We start from the raw sequence: 19,985 nt of genomic DNA on the forward strand, positions 1-19,985 counted from the left end.
TTTCTTCAGTCTTAATTCATTGACCCCTTCATTTTTTCCTTCCTGCAGTAGAAGTGCCCCACCATTAAGTGGGATGAACATGGGTTTTCTCCTAGTGGTAATATATTCAAAATTGATAAACCACCTGAACGTAAATGTTCATCTTCCAGATTGAGACCTGCTACCGCTTTCTAACTCTTTAGTTAATGCTTGTGCAAGTCTCTATCAAACTTTACATGTAATTCATTTACACAAGAGATGGTAGCTTTGTTGAAGTCCTGTTTTCACCCAGGTGTTGCCGTTCAGTTGGCTGAGCCAAAAGGAGGCCCACTGGCTTGCTGAAGGTCAGATGATACTGGATTTGAATCTAGGGCTTTTCTGGTTCCTAGCAGTTCTCTAATCCCCTAGAACTCACTGCTGCTACCTCTTGTCCTTTATCTTTTTAAACGCACTTTGTGGATTAAAATGTAGTACTCTTTTTCTGTTGCATTTTTCTTTAGTAAAAGCAGCTTATTGGAAAAACAAGCTGGATTTTTTTTCAGTTGAGTATTTAGAGTTTTATTTCAGTGCTATATCCAGACTGTGGTGATTATTAAATGGGTTTAGCAAAGAAGGGTTTGTGAGTGTTTTCTTTCATCATTTTAGCCTCTCATTCCTGACAGGGTAGATGATGAGATATAAAACAGCTGGGGCCCAGTCAAGCCCCAAATTATCTCGGCAACAGTTACTGTTCTTGTGCATTCTGGCTATCGGCCAAAGCGAACACCACTCTGTCTTCTGGGCAGAGCTCTTCTGCAAGCAGCCGTAGAGGAGCCCACCCTGCATGCAGACAAAAGAGACTCCTGGTATGGCTACTTGAGACTTTTATTACCCAGAGTTCATTGATGTTTGTATCCTGGAACAAACATTTGCGAAATATCCACATTAGCCTTTACCAACATGTTAACTGCTTTGAGTTAATTGGAAATCATTAAGGCAAGGTGAAAAAGCCTAATGTAGACAAACGCTGCAGTAGGTGGAGGTCAGGTCTGGTCTGCACACAGTTTTTGTATTAGTATAACTGTTCAGTTAAGAGGATGATTCTTTTACTGATCTAGTTATACCTAGTACAATCCCTAGTTATGTTGGGATAAAGGGGCCTATCCCCCTTCCCATATGGGAATAATTTATACCGATAACTGAGCCCATGCTGTGGGGGAAGCAGGTGTTACCGATTCCATACTGCAATGTAGTTACTGTAGTGCAACTTCTGTGTGTAGCCAAGCTCTCTGTGGAGTTAATCAACTTCTCTTGAGGCCAGTTGCCATAAGAGTAGGTGGAATCGGAGATACTGCTGTTGGAGAAGAGGATGTTGCTGATTCCATGGTGGCTAGAGATGGGAGAACTACTCCTTGGAATAGGAAGTTGCAGAAGTAGATGTAAAGGCCAGGCAACCCATAAGGAGTCTAAGCAGCAGCTGCAGAGGGTACTTTTTTCTGGATGGGCTTTTGGAAACTATTTTTTGAGATGGGTGTAAAATAATAAAATAACCAAGCTTATGAGAGGCATCTTTTTAATACAGGTGCAGGACAAGTTGTAATTCTAGATGAATGCTTCTGTTTTTTGACATCCATTAGCTTAAAGATCTCGCTCTTTCTGGGACAGATTTGTGTTCCCATAACTTGTGTTCATTATGCAGAAAGGCTTTCTTGCTAGTCTCTTTATATGTTTGCTTTTTATTAACTGACCTGAGTTCTCCAGTCTCTTTTTCCCAGGGCACTAAATCCTTATAATCTCCATTTGCTCTCTCCCTGAGATCACATGAAAGTAGGCTTACGCATATTGTGTTCTGTACTCTTAATATATAGCATCTAGAAATGCACTAGATCAAGGGAAAGCATGCATAAATTTGAAGAGACTGACTATGTGCAGTAGGCAGAGCAACCACCATCTCATAGTATTCTCATTTCAATTAATTCCTTGTGACAAGATTCCTTTAATAAGCTAGTATCAATCCTGACGTATCCCAAAGCACGTTACAACAATGTTATGTGTACGCTCTGTACACACCGTACAGCATCACGGAAGTGTAAGCGCTTCTGGGATGACCGTTTACTAGTCAGTGATAGCAGTGCAGGGGGAGAGGATATTTTTAGCCAGGGACAGCAGGGAAAACCCCTACTTTTTATGTTTGTCTATACAATCTCATCTCAATAACCCTTCAATGGTAAACTGTATGTTACTCCATTACTCCAAGCAGATATTGAGCCATGTTGTTCCTTGAAATATTTCACACTGGAGGCTTAGATCACTAAACCACCGCTCTAGTACATGGAACAGTTTTGAGTGATTATCTTCAATAATAGGATATAGGTACAAATTTGTATGAACTGTGTTGCTTAAATTATTTCCACAGGGTGGTGCTGTTGCACCATCTGTGTTTTACCACGTAATCTTTGGAGATCTGCTGCCTTGCAATACATTAAATGATAAGCTAACCAAAGCTCTTTGTCACCCTTCTTTTTATTAACCCCTGAGCCTTTAAATATTGCCTCAGTTAAACCATTTTCATGCAGAAGCAAATTTGGAATCAAGGTGCTGTTGGCTTGCTGACCATAGATCAAATTTCCATTTCTTTTGGAAGCATCTTTGTACCATATGCAGGCCCAGGTAGTGAGGCAATAATAACCCACATAAAGGGGATTTGGTTCACAAATCACAAAATATGTTAAATGTTAAATTTGTTTTTTACAAAGCCTTTATTAAATCCATATTTGTATTGCAGAAATGTGCCAAAAATGTTCTAATGAAGCAGCACCTGGGGGTTAATAAATGATATCATGAGTCCATTTTGATTGCCAAAAATGATTTTACTAAAGGAAGCCATGCCCAGGGTTGACCGTGTTTAGTCCATGAAAAATAATTGTTTTGTTTCCATATTTCTTTTATTGCTTTGTCAAGTTCTTTATAATTCACTTGCATGCTTGTTTGCACTGAAAGCAAATGAAGTCAGCCCTCAGTTTGTCTGTGTCTTGCATACATTGTAAACGTGGGTTTGGGGAATGGGAGGGGGTATTGTGGAGGATCAGAAACCTTCATACTGTCTGATTTCCGCATTCACCTTTTCGGTTTTTGTTTTATCCTATTCAGGGTGAAGTGAAATCTGATGAAGAGCCAGCATGGAACATACTCCGTGACGATTTCATGATGGGAGCGTCTATGAAAGACTGGGATAAAGAGAGTGACCGGGAAAGCCACACTGGACAAGATGATGGACTAAGGCAGGATAGTGAAAGTGACTGATGGAGGAAATGAAAGAACATTCAAGATAAAATATTAGTTTACTTGAATAAAAAGCTCTACATTCTGTGAATGCACAGCTTTTGGGGATTGTAGATATGCCTATTTTAAGGAAAGCAAAGACTTTCCTAGGTTTGGGTGTGGCTTCTTTCCTCATTAGCTTCAAACTTTTATTTACCAAAACTTCACTCCCTATACTGAAATCCTGAAATATTTTCCAAAACATGTATAATTTTCAACATATTTCCAAAACATTTTGTACAGTCAAAATAGTGGCACCTGCCCAATGAAAGATATGTTTTGCCAAGGTCATTAAAAGTGAATACATTGGTCCTGGCTATTGAAGTATTATTGTGCCTGCATTTCCAAAGCTAGGTTGCATCTTGAAAAGGTGTCAGCAATTTGTAAAAGAAATGACTTACAATAAACATAAAAATTCCATCACCTTGTAAAGTTATTGGTCTCTTGTAGAGTCTGCAGTCCTTTGGCCAAGAAAGATTTTGTAGATAATAAAGAAAACTAACCACTAGTGTCATAATACTGGTCTCTGAGCATTGATTTGGTGGGAGACAGTCTTAGAAACTTAATTTAAAAAAAAAGAAACTGAGGCCTATGACTGATGTCATCTCTTTATATTGTCCCTTTATTTTTTTTGCAAGTCTTAAGTTAATCTCAGTACGAGACTAGTGGGAGAGGAAAGGAGCTCTCGCTTTTTATTTTATTTTTTTACCATAAATAAAACTTCAGGGGGCAATGTTGAGATTTGGATATTCCAGATTCAGAAAGGAACCTCACCTGCGAGGTCCATGGCATAACTGCTGTGACAACTGTACAGCTTGATTAATTAATGGTTTTATAAAGTGCTGTCTGTACATAGTGTTGAATTGTGTCAAGGAAGGGTCACTGCTCTGAATTGCTTTTAGTATGAGGGTAAGATTCTCAGCTGGAGTAAACAAGTGTCACTCTGTTGGCATCATTGGACCTAACCAATTTACCCCAGTTGGTAATCCAGTCCTTAAAGTACAATGGGTACAATACATATACATGTAAAGAAGGGATAGTTGTGTGGATAAGGAAGAAAAGTAAGAACCAGGGGACTGAATTCTCTCTCCGCCCATCCATAGGCTTGCTGTGAGATCTTGTGTAGGTCAGTACCTCAGTTCCCCAATTGTAAAATGAAGATACTTCATGGGTTTTAAGGCATAATTCATTGATATTTTAAACCACATTGTGATGATCTGGAAGTTGTTACAAAACTGCCAAGTATTCTTGCTGCTATGGATTTCTCATGCACCTTTGTATCTTACTTCTTAGTGCTCTGCACATAATATCTTCACTAATTTAAAAAAATATTCTAAGTATTCCCTTATTCAGCATCTAAGTGAAATTATAAAGGACTTCATTGATGTAATAGAGACAAACTATAAATGTTAAATTGGATTTAAATTTCTTAAATAAGATGAGTGGAGGGATTTGTATATATTATACCATGTAAATATAATATACATATATAATTCATAAAACCAGCCCCTAACAGCTGGCAGTAGTTCTGTTATACTGTAGCCTGTTCATGCATCTGGTATATATTGTAGCATAATTCTTCGAGGAGAACTCGAAGTTAACAGCAGAAATGTTTACGTTTTCAAACTGGTTTGAGTGTTAAGTGTATTCGATATCTAAGGAGACATTAGCTTGTGGCCTCATGATTATTATCACAAATGAAGGCATGTACCCAAAATATAGAGTGGCAAAACCACAAAAGTTTGATGTACGTTTATTCCAACTTCTGAGGATTTGATATCTGTATAGTTATTAAATTAGTAGAATTGGCATCTCATTATTGCAGTGTAAACAAATATTTTTAAAATAAGGTAATATAGTTTGAATCTTATAATGTACCATTATAGTCTCACATCACATTCCTTGGTTTCTGCAGAGTTTAATTACTTTGAGTAAAACCTACATGGACAGCCTTAAATCTATAACTTTACTGAACAAAGAGTTGATGATGCTGATTTGAATTTTCTCTGTGGTTTGATCTTAAGGCGTGGTACTGACTTACATCCAACATGTAAGTCCTGTTTGATATCAGCAGTATCTGGCTCTGACCAGTGGCTCATTGAGATCAACTACTTTAAAAAGATGATTTTTCCTACCAGAAAGTTGCTTGAGAAACAATAGTATATTTTGAAATGACTAAATTTTATAAAATTATTTTTAGCAAACATTTCCATAATCTTTTAAGTTTTCAGAACTTGTTTGTATGCACTTAGGTTTTTGCAGTAAAGTTGTAAGTGACCAAAGCATTGAGTTGCCATTTATAAATGTTTTTAAGAAACACACAGAGAGATTATACATAAAAGATAATGTCTTAAACTATAATTTTAGATTACACATCAGCACCTGAATGTTGTGGGGGGAGAAGGGGTGTGTGTGTAGGCCACATGTATTGCCTTTCAAATCCCTTAACATTCATAACTGACCTTTTTTTATGTACTACTTCACAGACTGCCTAACCAACCCTCTCACCCTATAAAGCCTCCTTGCTTTTTCTTTTGGGTTGCATACAATATGCTTATGAATAATTAAAATCTAAATCTGAGCCCTGATTGTTTTAAATTAATCTTAAATAGGTACTTTACTTGGACTGAAATCTACAAAGGATCAGCACATCTGTGTGCTGTTTGAATTGCTACGTTATTGACAGCATTATTGTCTAACTTTCAGTGAAGTACGTATATGTGAACTTCAATCCTGCAACTTCACTGGGCAATAGATTTTTTTGGGGGGGAAAAAGTGTTTGGGGGACATGCAAATATTGTAATATTTCATCAAAAACAAATCTTTCTCCCACCACTACCTTCTCCATCCAAAGCAATTCTGAAACTTATTTCAAGGCAGAGAAATGGTCCACTTAGCTTAACCCAACTGCCTTCTACCTTCTTTGCACCTGAACCATTTCCATGAACACAAATCCTGCCTTGGTATTGTGGTTTTAAGCTGAGGATTTAAATGTGTAGTAAAAGTAGATTCCTGTTGTATAGAAGCAACTCTGAGACTGATTTTCCTTTCCCAAGAGGGGAAGGATGATCAGAACCATGGGCTCCGCAGATGCTCAACACCTCTGGAATAGTGTGGCAGAGACAGAGCTAGAACCCACGTCTGCTGACTCCTACCCCTTTCCCACAGAGTCATTTAGCCCACCCTCCCTGGCAGTGCTCTCTTCCTCTATCATCACAGAGAGAGCAGAACTCGGTTCTTAAGCTCAGTCTCCTGCTCCCATGAGTTTCCAGGCTTCAGAAGAGCTGTGCTACTGCCTAAAGCGAGGAGTTCATGATCCTACTTACCATTATATGGTGTCTTTTTACATCCATAGAAACAAAGAGACCTAGGACTGGTTCCAGATCTGCAAGGCACCAGGTAGACTCCATAATATGCACATCTGGAAAAGGATTATTTGCTGCATGGATTGCAGACAATACATTTTCACTGGGGAGAGGAGCAGTTCACCTTAATCTGTTGATTAATTTTGCCTTCATCTTCTGATCATCTTAGGCTTCTCTTTCTGTGAGGAAAGGGCCATCTTCCCCTGGGGTCTGCCCCTGTGAGAGAACCTTTGGTGGGGTGTTTTTGGGGTCTGTTTTATATTCTGTACTAATTTTACTGGGACACAGAGAGGCTCCGGGAACTTCCCTGCCATGGCTGCTTGAGTGGGGAGAGCTCCTGCCTGTGGTGCCTCTCTCTGGCTGGTGATCTCTTGGTTCGGGGCTGAGGAGTGTCTCCCTTCTGAAGTTCTATGCTCTGACCAAGATGAGTAATGTGAACCAAGCATTCCCTTAGTGCTGATTGGGGGCCCTGCCTGTTTCCTAGTGGAAAGGGGATTTCTTTTTAGAAAGGATGAAACTTTTCTGGGTAGGGTGGTGCTCCTAGAACAGGCTGACCTGTGTACCTGCATGTCCCTTGAGCTATCTCTGCAGTCACCACCAAGGAGGAAGGCAGTAACCACCATCTCACATCTAGCACTTTGATGGTTAGATGGACAAACCCTTAACTCTTATAAAATGGGTCCTGGCATCCTTAATAACCAGACTGAGCAGTCATCAACTTTGCTTTCTTCCAGCCCTTGCAAACCGATCAATGACTTATCTGGGACTTGCTGCAAGATAGAGGCAGGGGAAGACCTGAAATGTCAGGAAGCCTTGAGATCTTGTTAAATTTTGATCATACTTGGAGCAAATGTGCAGAGATCCTAAAGCCAAACGAGATGCACATTAAACATATAGACAACGAACAGATGCTTACAACCTTAGCCATGGGTTTTGCATTCTGCAGTAGATGGGAGGATTGTGAATGGTGGTTTTCCAAAAAGGCAGTTGAAAACCTGGTGACTTCACTCCCCTGCTTTCTGATATCCTGGAGATGCTTGAAGCAGAATGTTCTGAATAAGATAATAAATAATACCACAGGTCAAATACTGTAGTAAAGATTACATTTGGGGAATGAGGGGGTATGGGCTAGCTTCCTGAGCTGTCTTACAACAGGTGTTTGTTTTCAAAGGCAGTTGTTTCTTATCGCTCTTATCTTTGGGTACACATTGACTGAACAGAGCTTGACTCAAAATGTGCAGCTTCAACACTGAATAAAATACTTGCTTTTATCCTCGTGCAACATTTCAATCTTGTGAGTTCAGTCCCCCTAACACGTATATAACTTGTGTGCTGCCAAATGCTTTAATAAGTTTAAAGGGGGCCTTTTCAAAAGCTCCTAAGGGATTTAGCATGGCATTACTTTCAATAGGATTCTAAATCCTTTCAGTGCTTCTGGAAATCTTCCGATAAATCAACAATATTTCATTATAGTATCATAGTTCATCCATTCCAGTGAAATGACCAATAGCCTCTTCCCTCACTCCACTGAATGGCGGAGATTCTCAAGCACCAGCATGCAGCTTTTCAGTAATAATCTTAAAGTTCTATTTTCAGCATTTCTATTGATTGTAAAATTGCTAAATAGGTTTGCATCCTGCAAAAACTTACACCAGAGAGGTCTCATTCTGTAAATTGCATACATAAGTCTTTGCAGGCTTGCAGCTCTAATAACTTTTAACATTTGATATTAAGATTCCATTTATAAATGGTTAATACATGATCAATAGATGTTATAAGCATGTTACAAACATGAGTAGTGTGTGTCATAGATGGTTACAAGCACATCAGTAGAAGGTGTTGTCTATGATTGTATACCATGGATGTAAACATCATCTTGACCTAACTGAATCCGTAAAATGCATTAAAAACATCTGTTAACCCGTTATAAACTATCTTATAAATGTCATTTTAATATTACGTGTGACTGATGTAGTTAGTTTGGTGAGTGAGTTTATCTCCTTGTCAACGGCAATTCTGTTATCCCCATCTGAAGAAAGACAGTGCAATTCTTAATTTGAAGGTTTCTGAAGTATTTCCTTTGCCATAATCTTGCCTGGGATGGGCAGGAGATAGTGTCATTAATTAAATTAATGTTACTGGTTATTGCCTGGCATATCCATGCCTGTAACCACATAATGAATTTTAGTTAACATATGTCTTATAAAGTCATTTATTTACATGAGAAGTAATTCCTTTTTTTTGTATGCGATGTAGATGTTAAATACATGTAAAATATGTATTTGTCATATAATCTAATAGAAAAGTGCAAACTAGGTTTTAGAAGAAGGCATGAGGATCCAGGAATTCTAGCTTTTATTCACAACTCTGCCACTGATTAAGTGACCTTCCCAAACACCTCCAAGGAATTTTTAGAGACACGAGATTTCCCCATTCTGTTATCAGGGCCACATGAGCAGATCCCTGCACCTGTGCAGAGCTTTTCCATGATCAGAGCCTTAATAAATATTTCTAAAGTGCTTTTAGATTCAAGGATAAAAGACACTGTAACAGCAAGATGTTGTTAACATTCAGAAAGTGTGCCTGTTATGCTTTGTATAATACATTTTTTTAAGACTGAATGAAAAATTCAGTAACACCCTGTTAATCTCTGTGCTACTTTTTATTTTGCAGGCACATGACTGAATATTTCTTTATAAAACATGTGGTTTCAGAAAATTCCTTTAGGCTAGTAGCTTGCATGTGGTGCTATTGATTAGCATCGTATCACAGTAGGACCATGCTAATGCTAGTGACATAAGACCATAGGGTCTGATTCTTAGATACATTCAGGTCTCTTAACAGTGCCAGTACAGTGTGTCAGACCCACAGAGTGTAAGCACACACATCAAATAATATTTAAAAACAGACAACAGTGAAGTAATACATGGAAATTCAGTCTTGAGGTAGCAAAGGCCTTAGTTCTTGCAAGGTACCCTTCTCTCCCATTGCAGCACCTTGCAGGATCGTGTGTGAACCTGCCAACTCCACACCTGTTTGTCATCTCCACATCAGCTCAACAGAATTATAGTCTTTATTACACGGTTAGTTTTCTGTGATATTATTTAATTGCCTGGGGATTTTTTTTGTTTTTAAGTTTTTGGTGCCAAAATGAAGGATTAAAAAATAAATTAAGCGAAATGTATTTGGTATGTGAAGAACATTCCTCACTGGAGTGTAACAGTTTTTAAGTAGATCAAATAGGAAATTCAACCTACTGGCTGTGTCCTTTTAAATTCAAGTTCCTTTTAAAGTTTGCTTTTTGTGAGGTAAAAGATGATCGGATGTCCGTATGACATACATAAGGCTTGATGCTGGTAGATACACGGCACCCGCAGACTTATTGGTTTGAGTGGGTGTTGAAGCATTCTGCAGGATTGGGTACTACACACATAATCTAGACTTGGTCCAGGAGACATTGTTTTCCTTTATAGGGTCATAGACTCAATTTTTGGCCACCCGTACAGTGCCATACCAAATCCAAAGGATGATTTGTATCCTTCCTACGTCATGCTACATATAGTACTGATAGATGGGCTCCAGGGCTTGTGATAGGGGTGGCCAATATTATCAAGGGGGCAATTAGTCATGGTAAATTGATAGCAAGACCGACTTTGGGAACTTCTTTGTGCCTGTATATAGTACTCTCCTTCCTGCAGGTTGAATTTTGGCAGCTGGGTGTATGATTCTGGCTAGCTACTTGAGAATAAAAACCATAGACTGGCCTCTTGGGCCTTGAACACGCACAACCCGTCTGAGCTGCTGATGATTCAGTAGGCCAAACGTAGGGCCAAACCACGATACAGCCTGCCAGTGATCTACACTGGCGAATAGAGCTTTATGGGACAGATGAGCTGTGACGCGAGCTCTGGAAATGACACCCAAGGTGACACAGGCAAAGTCACTTCATCTCTCTGCCTTAATTTCCCCCAGCTGTAGCATGCAGTTAATACTTGGCCCCGTTTATAAAGCAGTAAGGAATTACACGGATCTACAGCAGCTGAGGCCCAAAACATTTATTAAAAATTAAAATATAATGAGGTTTTTTGAATTACTGCTTCCAGCTCTGTTTTAGAGTGAAGGGGGACAGGTGTCTGAAAGGGAAAGGATTTAGCTTGTGAAAGATGCTAGAGCAGAAGGTCTGTTGACGGAAGTCTGGTCATTGACACTCACGGGGCCAGAGGAGGTTTCTGCCACACTGCTTTGCCATTTGATCTCCATGCCGCATTCAATCCTTGGCTGCTCTGCTCAGACAACTAACGCGTGTGTACGTATGATAGGTAGGTCTGTGAGGTGGAGATCTGTGCACTCAGACCATTAAGCTTATTACACCCAGGATGTTCAAACAACTATTAGCAGTTAATAATACTAGCAACCTGTGTTGCACTTAATCCAGGTGGCTAAAAATCCCTCTTAACTAGCTACCCAATATTTTCAAACATGATGAAAAATACTTGGAAGCATACACATTGATGCAATATAAGATATCAATTCCAACTGATGTCCTCCTAAATAATCTTTTTTCATCACCGTAACAAAGTTATCCAACTTGCTGCATACATATAATTCAGTTCCATCTGTTTCTCACTTTAATAAATGTTTTATAATTAAGTTTTAGCCAGATTTTCCAGCAAGATAATAAAAATCTACCGGTCAGCACTAGGGGGAAAAGGAAGGAAAAAACAATTGAACAGAGTTTGGGCCAAGATTTGAATGAAATTAATAAAATTAAAAGAAAACACTCTGTGCCGCTTTAGTCCGGCAGCTGTGTACAATGTTGAATGGCCCAATAGGAAAGATGCAAAAAGGAAAGGGAAAGCTATAAGGAGGAAATGTCTGTACAAGGAGGTCTGTCAGACAAATTCCTCTTAAGTCTAAACTTTCCATAAATTGGATCAGGAATGCTCAAGATGGTTAGGAGATAAGTTCCTATAATTAGATAATGGCCAAATGGCAGATAATTTAATATTTATTAGCACAAAGAGAGGGTCCTTTTCATGGTATTCTGAGTCCTGGATCCCAGTGGTATAGAAATCCAGGTTACACAAACTCCTATTTAACTCCATATAATTTATATATATATATATATATATATATAATTTTTTTTTTTGCAATAGGTGCTGAGAAATGTAGGCTTCAAAGATTTGCAAAATATGCTGCAATTATTTTGGTCTTCCTTATGGATGTAAAGACCTGGGGGGTCTCTAATCCACAGCCTGGTTAGCAGGAAGAGGGGCCTGGGCAAAGCTGGAGCTCCCAAGGGCATTTTATCTGACTCAGTTTCAGTGCCCTTGGGGCAGAGTGTGTATATGCTCTGCTGTGGGAACTCCACCATCTTTTTACAGGGTACTGTATGTACTCTCCCCCATGCTTGTTCCCCTCCACTGGGGATGGAGGGTGGACAACAGAGCAAAATCGTCATGGTCTCAGGGACAGATTGTGGCTGACAGGTGTGCAGTAGTGACTTCCTAGTGCCCTGTTTTCTTCCCTCTATACCCCAATTGTGGGCACCCATGTAAGAATGGCCACCATCTTGCCCTGTGGGTGCTCTTCATTTAAATTAATGGATTCCTAGGGTGCTGTACTAGGAAGTGCTCTGAGACCAGACAGCCTAATTGCTATGTAGGTCTCCTGAGCTGCCAGCTTCTGCAGGCCTCAAAAACTGGAAGAAAGCTCCATGTTATTGTCTCCACCTGCTGCAACACCAAAATAGAATACAATGAAGGACACAGAGAAGGCAAGGCAGAAGCAATAGGTGGGCGGTCCAGCTCTTATTGAAGTCAATGGGAGATGGAATAGCTAGACCTTGGAGGCCCTTAAAGTTTGCACTGATGAGGCAATAACATTTTCTGTAACCTCTGTTCCTTGATTCTGCATTTATGATGGAATAGATTTATTGTAATAAAAGAGGCGGCACCAAATTTGCATGGGAGTGGGGCAAATGTGAGTTTAGAAACAAGGACAGCTGAGAGTTACAGCCCTGTGTGTGTGTGGCCTTTGCAGCTGCTAATCCATCCTACATGGAGCTTCATTTGGAATGCTATAGAATTGCCTTTATAGACCTTACAGGGTCAAGGGATTGGCTCTAAGTGAATAAATGGAACAGTTGACTGGAAGTGCTTTATAGGAAGCCTCCAAAACTGCATACTAAAGGAATCCAGTTTGAGAGAGTTTATAGAAATGCAAGCAGGATCATCTATGCATGATTGTAAAAGGCCTCCAATGTCAGAGTCTATCCCCACCCCACGCACGTGTAAGGTATAGTCCAGGTTGAGGGTACATCTGGCATTGACATACTAGGCCTCAGCTGAAAGACCCATGGATCAACCAGATCCAAAGCTGCTGTCTGAGACTGTTTGTGGTGGAGGTCCTACAGCCCTTACTCAATGTAGTAATACTACTGCAGATTCTGAAGAATGCATACTGGATGTGAGCAGGGAGCCTGGATGGCTCAGGAGACTAGTGATCAGAGCCCTGTACCTCTAGGTCACTAGCGCAGGTGGAGTAGTGACCAAAAGTGGCTATCTAGTAGCCGATGTGAAATCTGTTTGGACTCAGACTGGTTTGTAGTGGGAATGTACAGTTCAAAGATATGAATACCAGAGTTACGGACTTACCGATCAACCAGACACCCTGGAAGTCCTCAATGAGGCAGCAGCGCAGACAAAAAAAAAAAGCCACCAGCAAATATGTACTGCCTCAAGGCTTTAGGCCTGAGGCTCAGGGCTTCAGCCACGGTGGATTGGGGCTGCAGCCACAGGGTAGGGGGGCTCGGAGCTTCTTATCCTCAGGAGCACCGAGGCGCAGGGCTTTAGACCGGGGGGAGCGCTGGGGCTCGGGACTTTAGCTAAGAGGGGAGTGCTGGTTTCAGCCCCAATGCTCCCCCCATAGCTAAAGCCCCGAGCCCTAATGCAACCTCCCTCCCCCTCCCCACTCCCGAAGCCAGGAGTGGAGCCCTGGGGAGCTCTGAGCCTCGGCGCCTCCCGCCCAGGGCTGAAGCCCTGAGTCCCAGTGCCCCCTGCAAGGCTGAAACTGGGAGCAGAGCCATGGGGCTGAAGCCCCAAGCCCCAGTGCTCCCCCCATGTCTAAAGCACTGAGCTCCGGTGCTTCCGTGGGACAGAAGCCCTGACTCTCCTCTCCCCGCAACCTGGATCCAGCTGCAGTCCCAATGCCCCACCCACACCCCCGAAGTCCGTAACCTCTTCTTCAGAGTTACGGAACATTTCAGAGTTATGGACAACCTCCATTCCCAAGGTGTCTGTAACTCTGAGGTGCCACTGTACCCACAGCAGAAAAATGCCAGCATGGTTGACGCTCTTGATGGCAGTCTCAGCTGAGAGACCAATGAAGGAGTATAGATGCTGCGGACCTGTGGGATCGGTCGACACTACGGACATCTCATGCAGTGCCTCATGGTCTCAGACGCCATCCGATGGTCCAGGGACATCTACATCGAGCACATCACCGGCCACCGACAGTATCAGGAGGCGTGAGCCAGAGTGACATCGTTCTCCCACTACAAGAAAGGGACCAAGTGACCTTCTCCATTGGATCATATGAACTGGAACCATAAACTCCCTAAACATTAAATCTCACCAAATGAGGGTCAATCCATCCTCATCATCATATCCACTCATTATACTCCACACCCGAACACAACCACTCTATGAACTTCATAACTCAATGTCTGTACTTTGACCCATCAACCTTTTAGCCACCGGATTTTGCAGATTATGTATTCCTCATGCCACCTGATCTTAAGCCAAACTTTGCACCCTCGATAATCTGTATGTTATTCCCGGATAACCAGAAACTTCTATGCTCAAACTCTGTTCACAATTTTTTTTTAACATCATCTTAATAAAATTTTAAAATTGAGCTGCCCTCTGACCTGTTCTAGTCAGGGGATGAGCTGTGTTAGCAGTATCATGCTGTAGACAAATGCAGGTTTCCAGCTTCCAAGGATGTCAATTCCTCTCACTGCATTGACTAAAACAATCAAACAAAACCCATACCAAAGCAAACTGGAATGACTTATGTATGAATGAAATAATCCAATGAAGCCTGGGTTATGACATGGTAGACCAAGGATGCCCATTGTCACAGTGAAAGCCAGTAAAAATAGTGAGACACAAAGTTTATTACACTTTATTATGGATACATTTGCTCACCGGGGTGAAATTCACTCCTGTGCAGAGCAACCACACAAGGCTTACATAACACTTAAAAGCACTAAGGATGGCTAAATGCATAGGCTTTTTGTAGGCACTCTGTACAGAGGCAAATCTGATCTTACTTGGTCTAGGGCTGTCTCTTCAGTTTGACAAATGACTGCAGTTTCCTCATTTACATCAGCTCATTCTAAAGGGACCCAATCCTGCAAGCCCTTCTTGTGCAGAGCTCCAGTTGATTTCAGTGGTCCATGGACAGTGGACTTGAAAATGTGTTTGTTTTATAAATTTGAAGAGAATATCACTCTCTGGCCAGGGGGAAAAAACTAGAAGTTGTTCCACCCCTCTCCCCCTTTCCTACTTCCCGAAGTAGATCAGCGTGGACTTTCTACTGGGACAGTCTGAAATAGTAAATTGAAATCTAACTGTCTAGAGTTTTTCTTCCCCACTGCCCTTGAAAATGAACCACTTTGAAGATGTTACACTCTTAAGAATCCACTTTGTTTTATTTAAGGCTTTTCTTTGTGTAAGCTGCACCAACGGGCTGCCGGAGAAGCAAGAACCCTACAGTCTTTGTGAACTAAAGAATAACTCTGTTCCTGTGCAGCTGCAATACATGGCTTAAGATATTACATTACTAAAGGCCCATTTTTGAGGCTGCCGCCACTTACTTAATATTGCTTTATAAACAATCCTCTTCTTAAAAAACCACCACAAGTACCGCTTGGACGCATGTTTTCACTGAAGTTGTACAATTGAATTTCCTGAATATTGTCATATAGATGTTCTGCTAGAACTACTAACAATTTCTACGATTATCATTTGTCTTATTTATTGGAGCACAACCAACACTGTCTCTATGCAATTCTAAAATAACATGCAATAACCTTTCAGGCCTTGAAATATTATGAAAGAAATACATACACACTCCATATAAAGGAGTGGTCTATGAATTTATAATAGTTTAGATTAGAGGTCCTGACCACTGTGGTCTTTATATATTCCCTGACAATTTTCATAAGACTAGTGCTCCCGATTTTCTGCAGCATCCAGTCTCCCCTGAGTAGTGGAGGGTTGTGCCCCAAAGGTGCTGTTGTGGCTTCCAGATTGTCAGGGTCTAATCCATGTCAGCTAGTAACAGTTCCTAAACTAGAGTATTGTGCAATCTGGCCATACCCCCATAATTACTCCAACAGTTGGAGCTGCCGGAAGGAGTGGTCCAAGAGATAGCTATGTCAGCTCAGCATCTACTGGGGACTGCATGCTCTTCCAGTTAGGGAAATCTGTGGTTGATCTGGCCTTAGGTGTCTTAATGCTGGTCATAATCCATGCTAAATGTGCACTATAGCTTCAGTTGCTTATGGTATTGTTCTTTGTTTCCTGCCTTAAATTGTTGTGTAGTGGTGTTGTGAACTGGAGAACAGTTCCCACCTTTACTTAGAGGTGCTGGCACTGTATAAGTGGAAAAAGTTATTCGGACCAAATTCTGTTGTTCTTTCTCACACGAACACTCCTAATGAAGCCAAGAGGTCTGTTTGCATGAGCTGAAACTACTTGTGAGGAAAGGTTGCAGGATCAGACCTTCACTTTATAAAGTTTCCAAAGAACTTTGGGCCTCTAAAATGAAAATCACTATGTTAACATAAGATCATTTTAATTTTATGTTAAAGAGCCAGAGATACAAATTAGTCAATGTCTTTGAAACGTAAAGGCTGCAGGACAGAGTCCTGTATGAAATAAGAGACACATCCTGGTGGCCACTTGCATAATAAGTAAGTTCAATAGGATGTGTCAAGTACACACAGGAATCACTATGCTCACTAATGAAAAGTACGATACAGAAGTGTAAAGGACTGATGCTTCCAGCTACACCAAAGGTATTAAATGGTAAAATTAAGCGTTTTATTACTGTACAGTTTTCCTCTATTTGTCATCTCATCTTACCATTATAAGGTGCCACCTCTGCTCTAGAAATTGAATGATTGTGTGTGCTTGTTTTATAGAAAGGAGAATTTGAAAGTTTCTTGACTGGCAGACTGCATCAGAACAGCAAAGATTCAACATGAGCAGAGTAACATGCTGCAAAGTTCTTTGTATGCCACAAAGAATTAATTGTGCAATTGTCAGACGCTCGTCATCAATGTGAAGCTTATGAAATGTGCCTCTTAAATTTTAAAAGTTATTCCTTCTCCAACAATGTTCTCTACTTTATGAAATGTGGCCAACCACCTTACTTAATGACCTGGTCGTCAGCAGTTTGAGAAAGATTATTGCCATTGTATTTTGCACAGCACATTTGTGTATAACCAAAACAATCTAAAAAAGAAACCACAAATTGTAAAATCCTGACCACATAATTTTTAAGTTAACAGGAAACATGAAAGCCTTAAATTCAGTAAGTGAAGTAACTTTCCAGGTGTCCCTGTTTTTGTAATAAACAGTTACTGTTTATTAAAAAAAATCAACATATAAAAAGACAGCATTGTACTGAATTGAAAGCGCAAGAACAGATAAGTCCTGTTCTTTCTCTGTGCTTTCTTTACTCATATTTGGGTGCCCAAGGAATGCAGGATGGGCATTTTTAAAAAAAAATGTATATAGATCAAATCAAGTTTAACTGCATTTCTATTTAGTAAATGTTTTCCACAGTAGTTTTTCACTCTAATTCACTCTTTAGAATTTAATAAATACAACGGATACCTTCCCAAAATAAAATGCAAGGGGTTAATTATGATAGTTTAGCCTATTAGATATGTGCAGAGTGAAAATAAAGTTATAACTCAAAAACTGAATTACCTGTATTGAAAGGCATGTGGTTGTTTAATTCTGAAAGTATGTTTAGTTTATGGCACTTTATCCAGCAGAATTGCATTGGACCATGCACATAAAATGGCAAAAGTTACATGGCCAAATTTTGATTGCCTTACTCAATGCAATTGCTCACGTGACCATGATAAACAGAGGTTGGGCCATAATTTCTTTGGGGTCCAATTCTGCATTGCTTGTATATCCACAAAAACATTTGTGGGAGCAAGAGTTTTGGGTGCACATAGAAAGTAAACTTAGGCAATGTGTCATGAGAGAGAGAATGCCATACTTCAAAATGGAAACCTGGTGCTTGTGTATTTTGGTATATATTGTAATGAACTGGCTAGTATGTATGTGTGCCATTGTCCTCTACTAAGGAGACTCAAAATGGCTGAGCTGTGTGTATCAGGCCCTATCTTACAGGTGGTAGGGGCTTAGCTCAAGTGGTAGGGATTGGTCTATGCTTTTGGAACAGGAGTCTACATTCTATCTCTGCTGCTCCTGAGAGCTTCTGAATGGCAATAATTTGCACCATAGTGATACCAAGAAGCCTTAGGTAGCAACAGATTTGTTACACTGATGTCAAACTGAGAGCTGAACTATAGTGAATGCCAGACGCTTGAAGTTGACATTTGTCAAACTAAGAAAGTGTGTAATGAACTGGTAGTGTGTATGTGTACCATTATTGGCCTCTCTATTGGACAGCATAAGGACTGCTCTGCTGTAGGTTATAAGACTTATAACGAGAGTTGATTGGAAAAGTTCTGGCAGAACATTTTTCTTTTGGAATTTGCTGATTTGGCAAAATCAAAATGTTTCCTGGAGACCATTTGATTTCGCTGACATTTAGCAGAAAACCAGCCAGGTTTTGAAACCTGCCTGGTTTCCTGCCAGCTCATTTGCCTCACTCCCCAGCTCACCTGGAAGGGTCTATGGCTCTGGAGCAGCCCCCCGGACAGATTGCCTCAGAGTCCGAGACCCTAGGGATTCCAGGGTCCACAGAGAATTTTGAAATTTTCGGGTTTTATTCCTAACTGCAACAAAAGCAAGTTTCAAAATATCAAAATCCTGAAGGAGAATTACCTTTCTCTGCCCAGCTCTACTTATCACTGCTGACCGCTAATGAAGAGTTTCTAAATGCTCACATGGTATGGGCTAGTGCTTGAGTAGGAGGATCTGAGTTCTAGCCGTGTTGTCGCTGTGAAGTTCCGGATCGGCATGAGGTACAGCCTAGTAACAATTGTAAATTCTTACGTGGCCATGGATGTATTATTTCTTCATGGTTTCAGGTAAAGTTTTGGGAGGAAATACATTAATTTCACAAACTTATGTTCAGAAACATTCACATCTTAGGTACAACCGGTGGCAGGGCCAGATCTTTAGCTGGTCAGTGAAGTCAATGGAGTTATACCAATTTATACTAGCTGAGGAAATGGCGTTTTGTTTTTAAACAGGAATCTTGTACAACCTATCCTGGAAAATGATCCCTCATGCTCACAGACCTTGGAGGCGGGCCAGTCCTCGCTTACAGACAACCCCCCAACCTGAAGCAAATACTCACCAGCAACTACACACCACACCACAGAAACACCAACCCAGGAACCAATCCCTGTAGCAAACCTCATTGCCTACTCTGTCCCCATATCTAGCGACACCATCAGAAGACCCAACCACATCAGCCACACCATCAAGGGCTCATTCACCTGCACATCTACTAATGTTATATATGCCATTTTGTGCCAGCAATGCCCCTTTGCCACGTACATTGGCCAAATCGGACAGTCCCTACATAAAAGAATAAATGGACACAAATTGGACATGGTAACATACAAAAGCCAGTAGGTGAACACTTCAGTCTCCCTGGACATTCTATAACAGATTTAAAAGTAACTATTCTTGAACAAAAAAAACTTCAGAAACAGACTTCAAAGAGAAACAGCAGAACTAAAATTCATTTGCAAATTTAACACCATTAATTTGGGCTTGAATAGGGACTGGGAGTGGCTGGCTCATTACAAAAGCATCTTTGCCTCTCCTGGAATTGACACCTCCTCATCTATTATTGGGAGTAGACTACATCCACCCTGATCAAATTAGCCTTGTAAACACCGGGTCTCCACTTGTGAGGTAACTCCCTTCTCTTCATGTGTCATTATATAATGCCTGCATCTGTAACTTTCACTCCATGCATCTCAGGAAGTGAGGTTTTTTATATGAAAGCTTATGCCCAAATAAATCTGTTAGTCTTTAAGGTGCCACCAGACTCCTTGTTGTTTTCAACTATATAGTGGTGGTCCAGAGACATTTATACGGAACACATCAC

At 40.6% G+C, this 19,985-nt stretch overlaps 1 protein-coding gene across 1 annotated transcript in view; it reads left to right on the forward strand.

Annotated features, from left to right (window-relative positions):
• Nucleotides 1-3,699, forward strand: part of RRP15 (ribosomal RNA processing 15 homolog) — a 37,591-nt gene extending 33,892 nt beyond the window's left edge. Inside the window, exon 5 of the mRNA XM_034764603.1 lies at nucleotides 3,109-3,699. Coding sequence (XP_034620494.1) covers nucleotides 3,109-3,261 — 153 coding nt within the window. The 3' untranslated portion in view covers nucleotides 3,262-3,699. The remainder of the gene's footprint in view (nucleotides 1-3,108) is intronic.
• Nucleotides 3,700-19,985: the final 16,286 nt, after the last annotated feature.

Source organism: Trachemys scripta, chromosome 3, assembly GCF_013100865.1.
Source record: "Trachemys scripta elegans isolate TJP31775 chromosome 3, CAS_Tse_1.0, whole genome shotgun sequence".
Classification (NCBI taxonomy): domain Eukaryota; kingdom Metazoa; phylum Chordata; order Testudines; family Emydidae; genus Trachemys; species Trachemys scripta.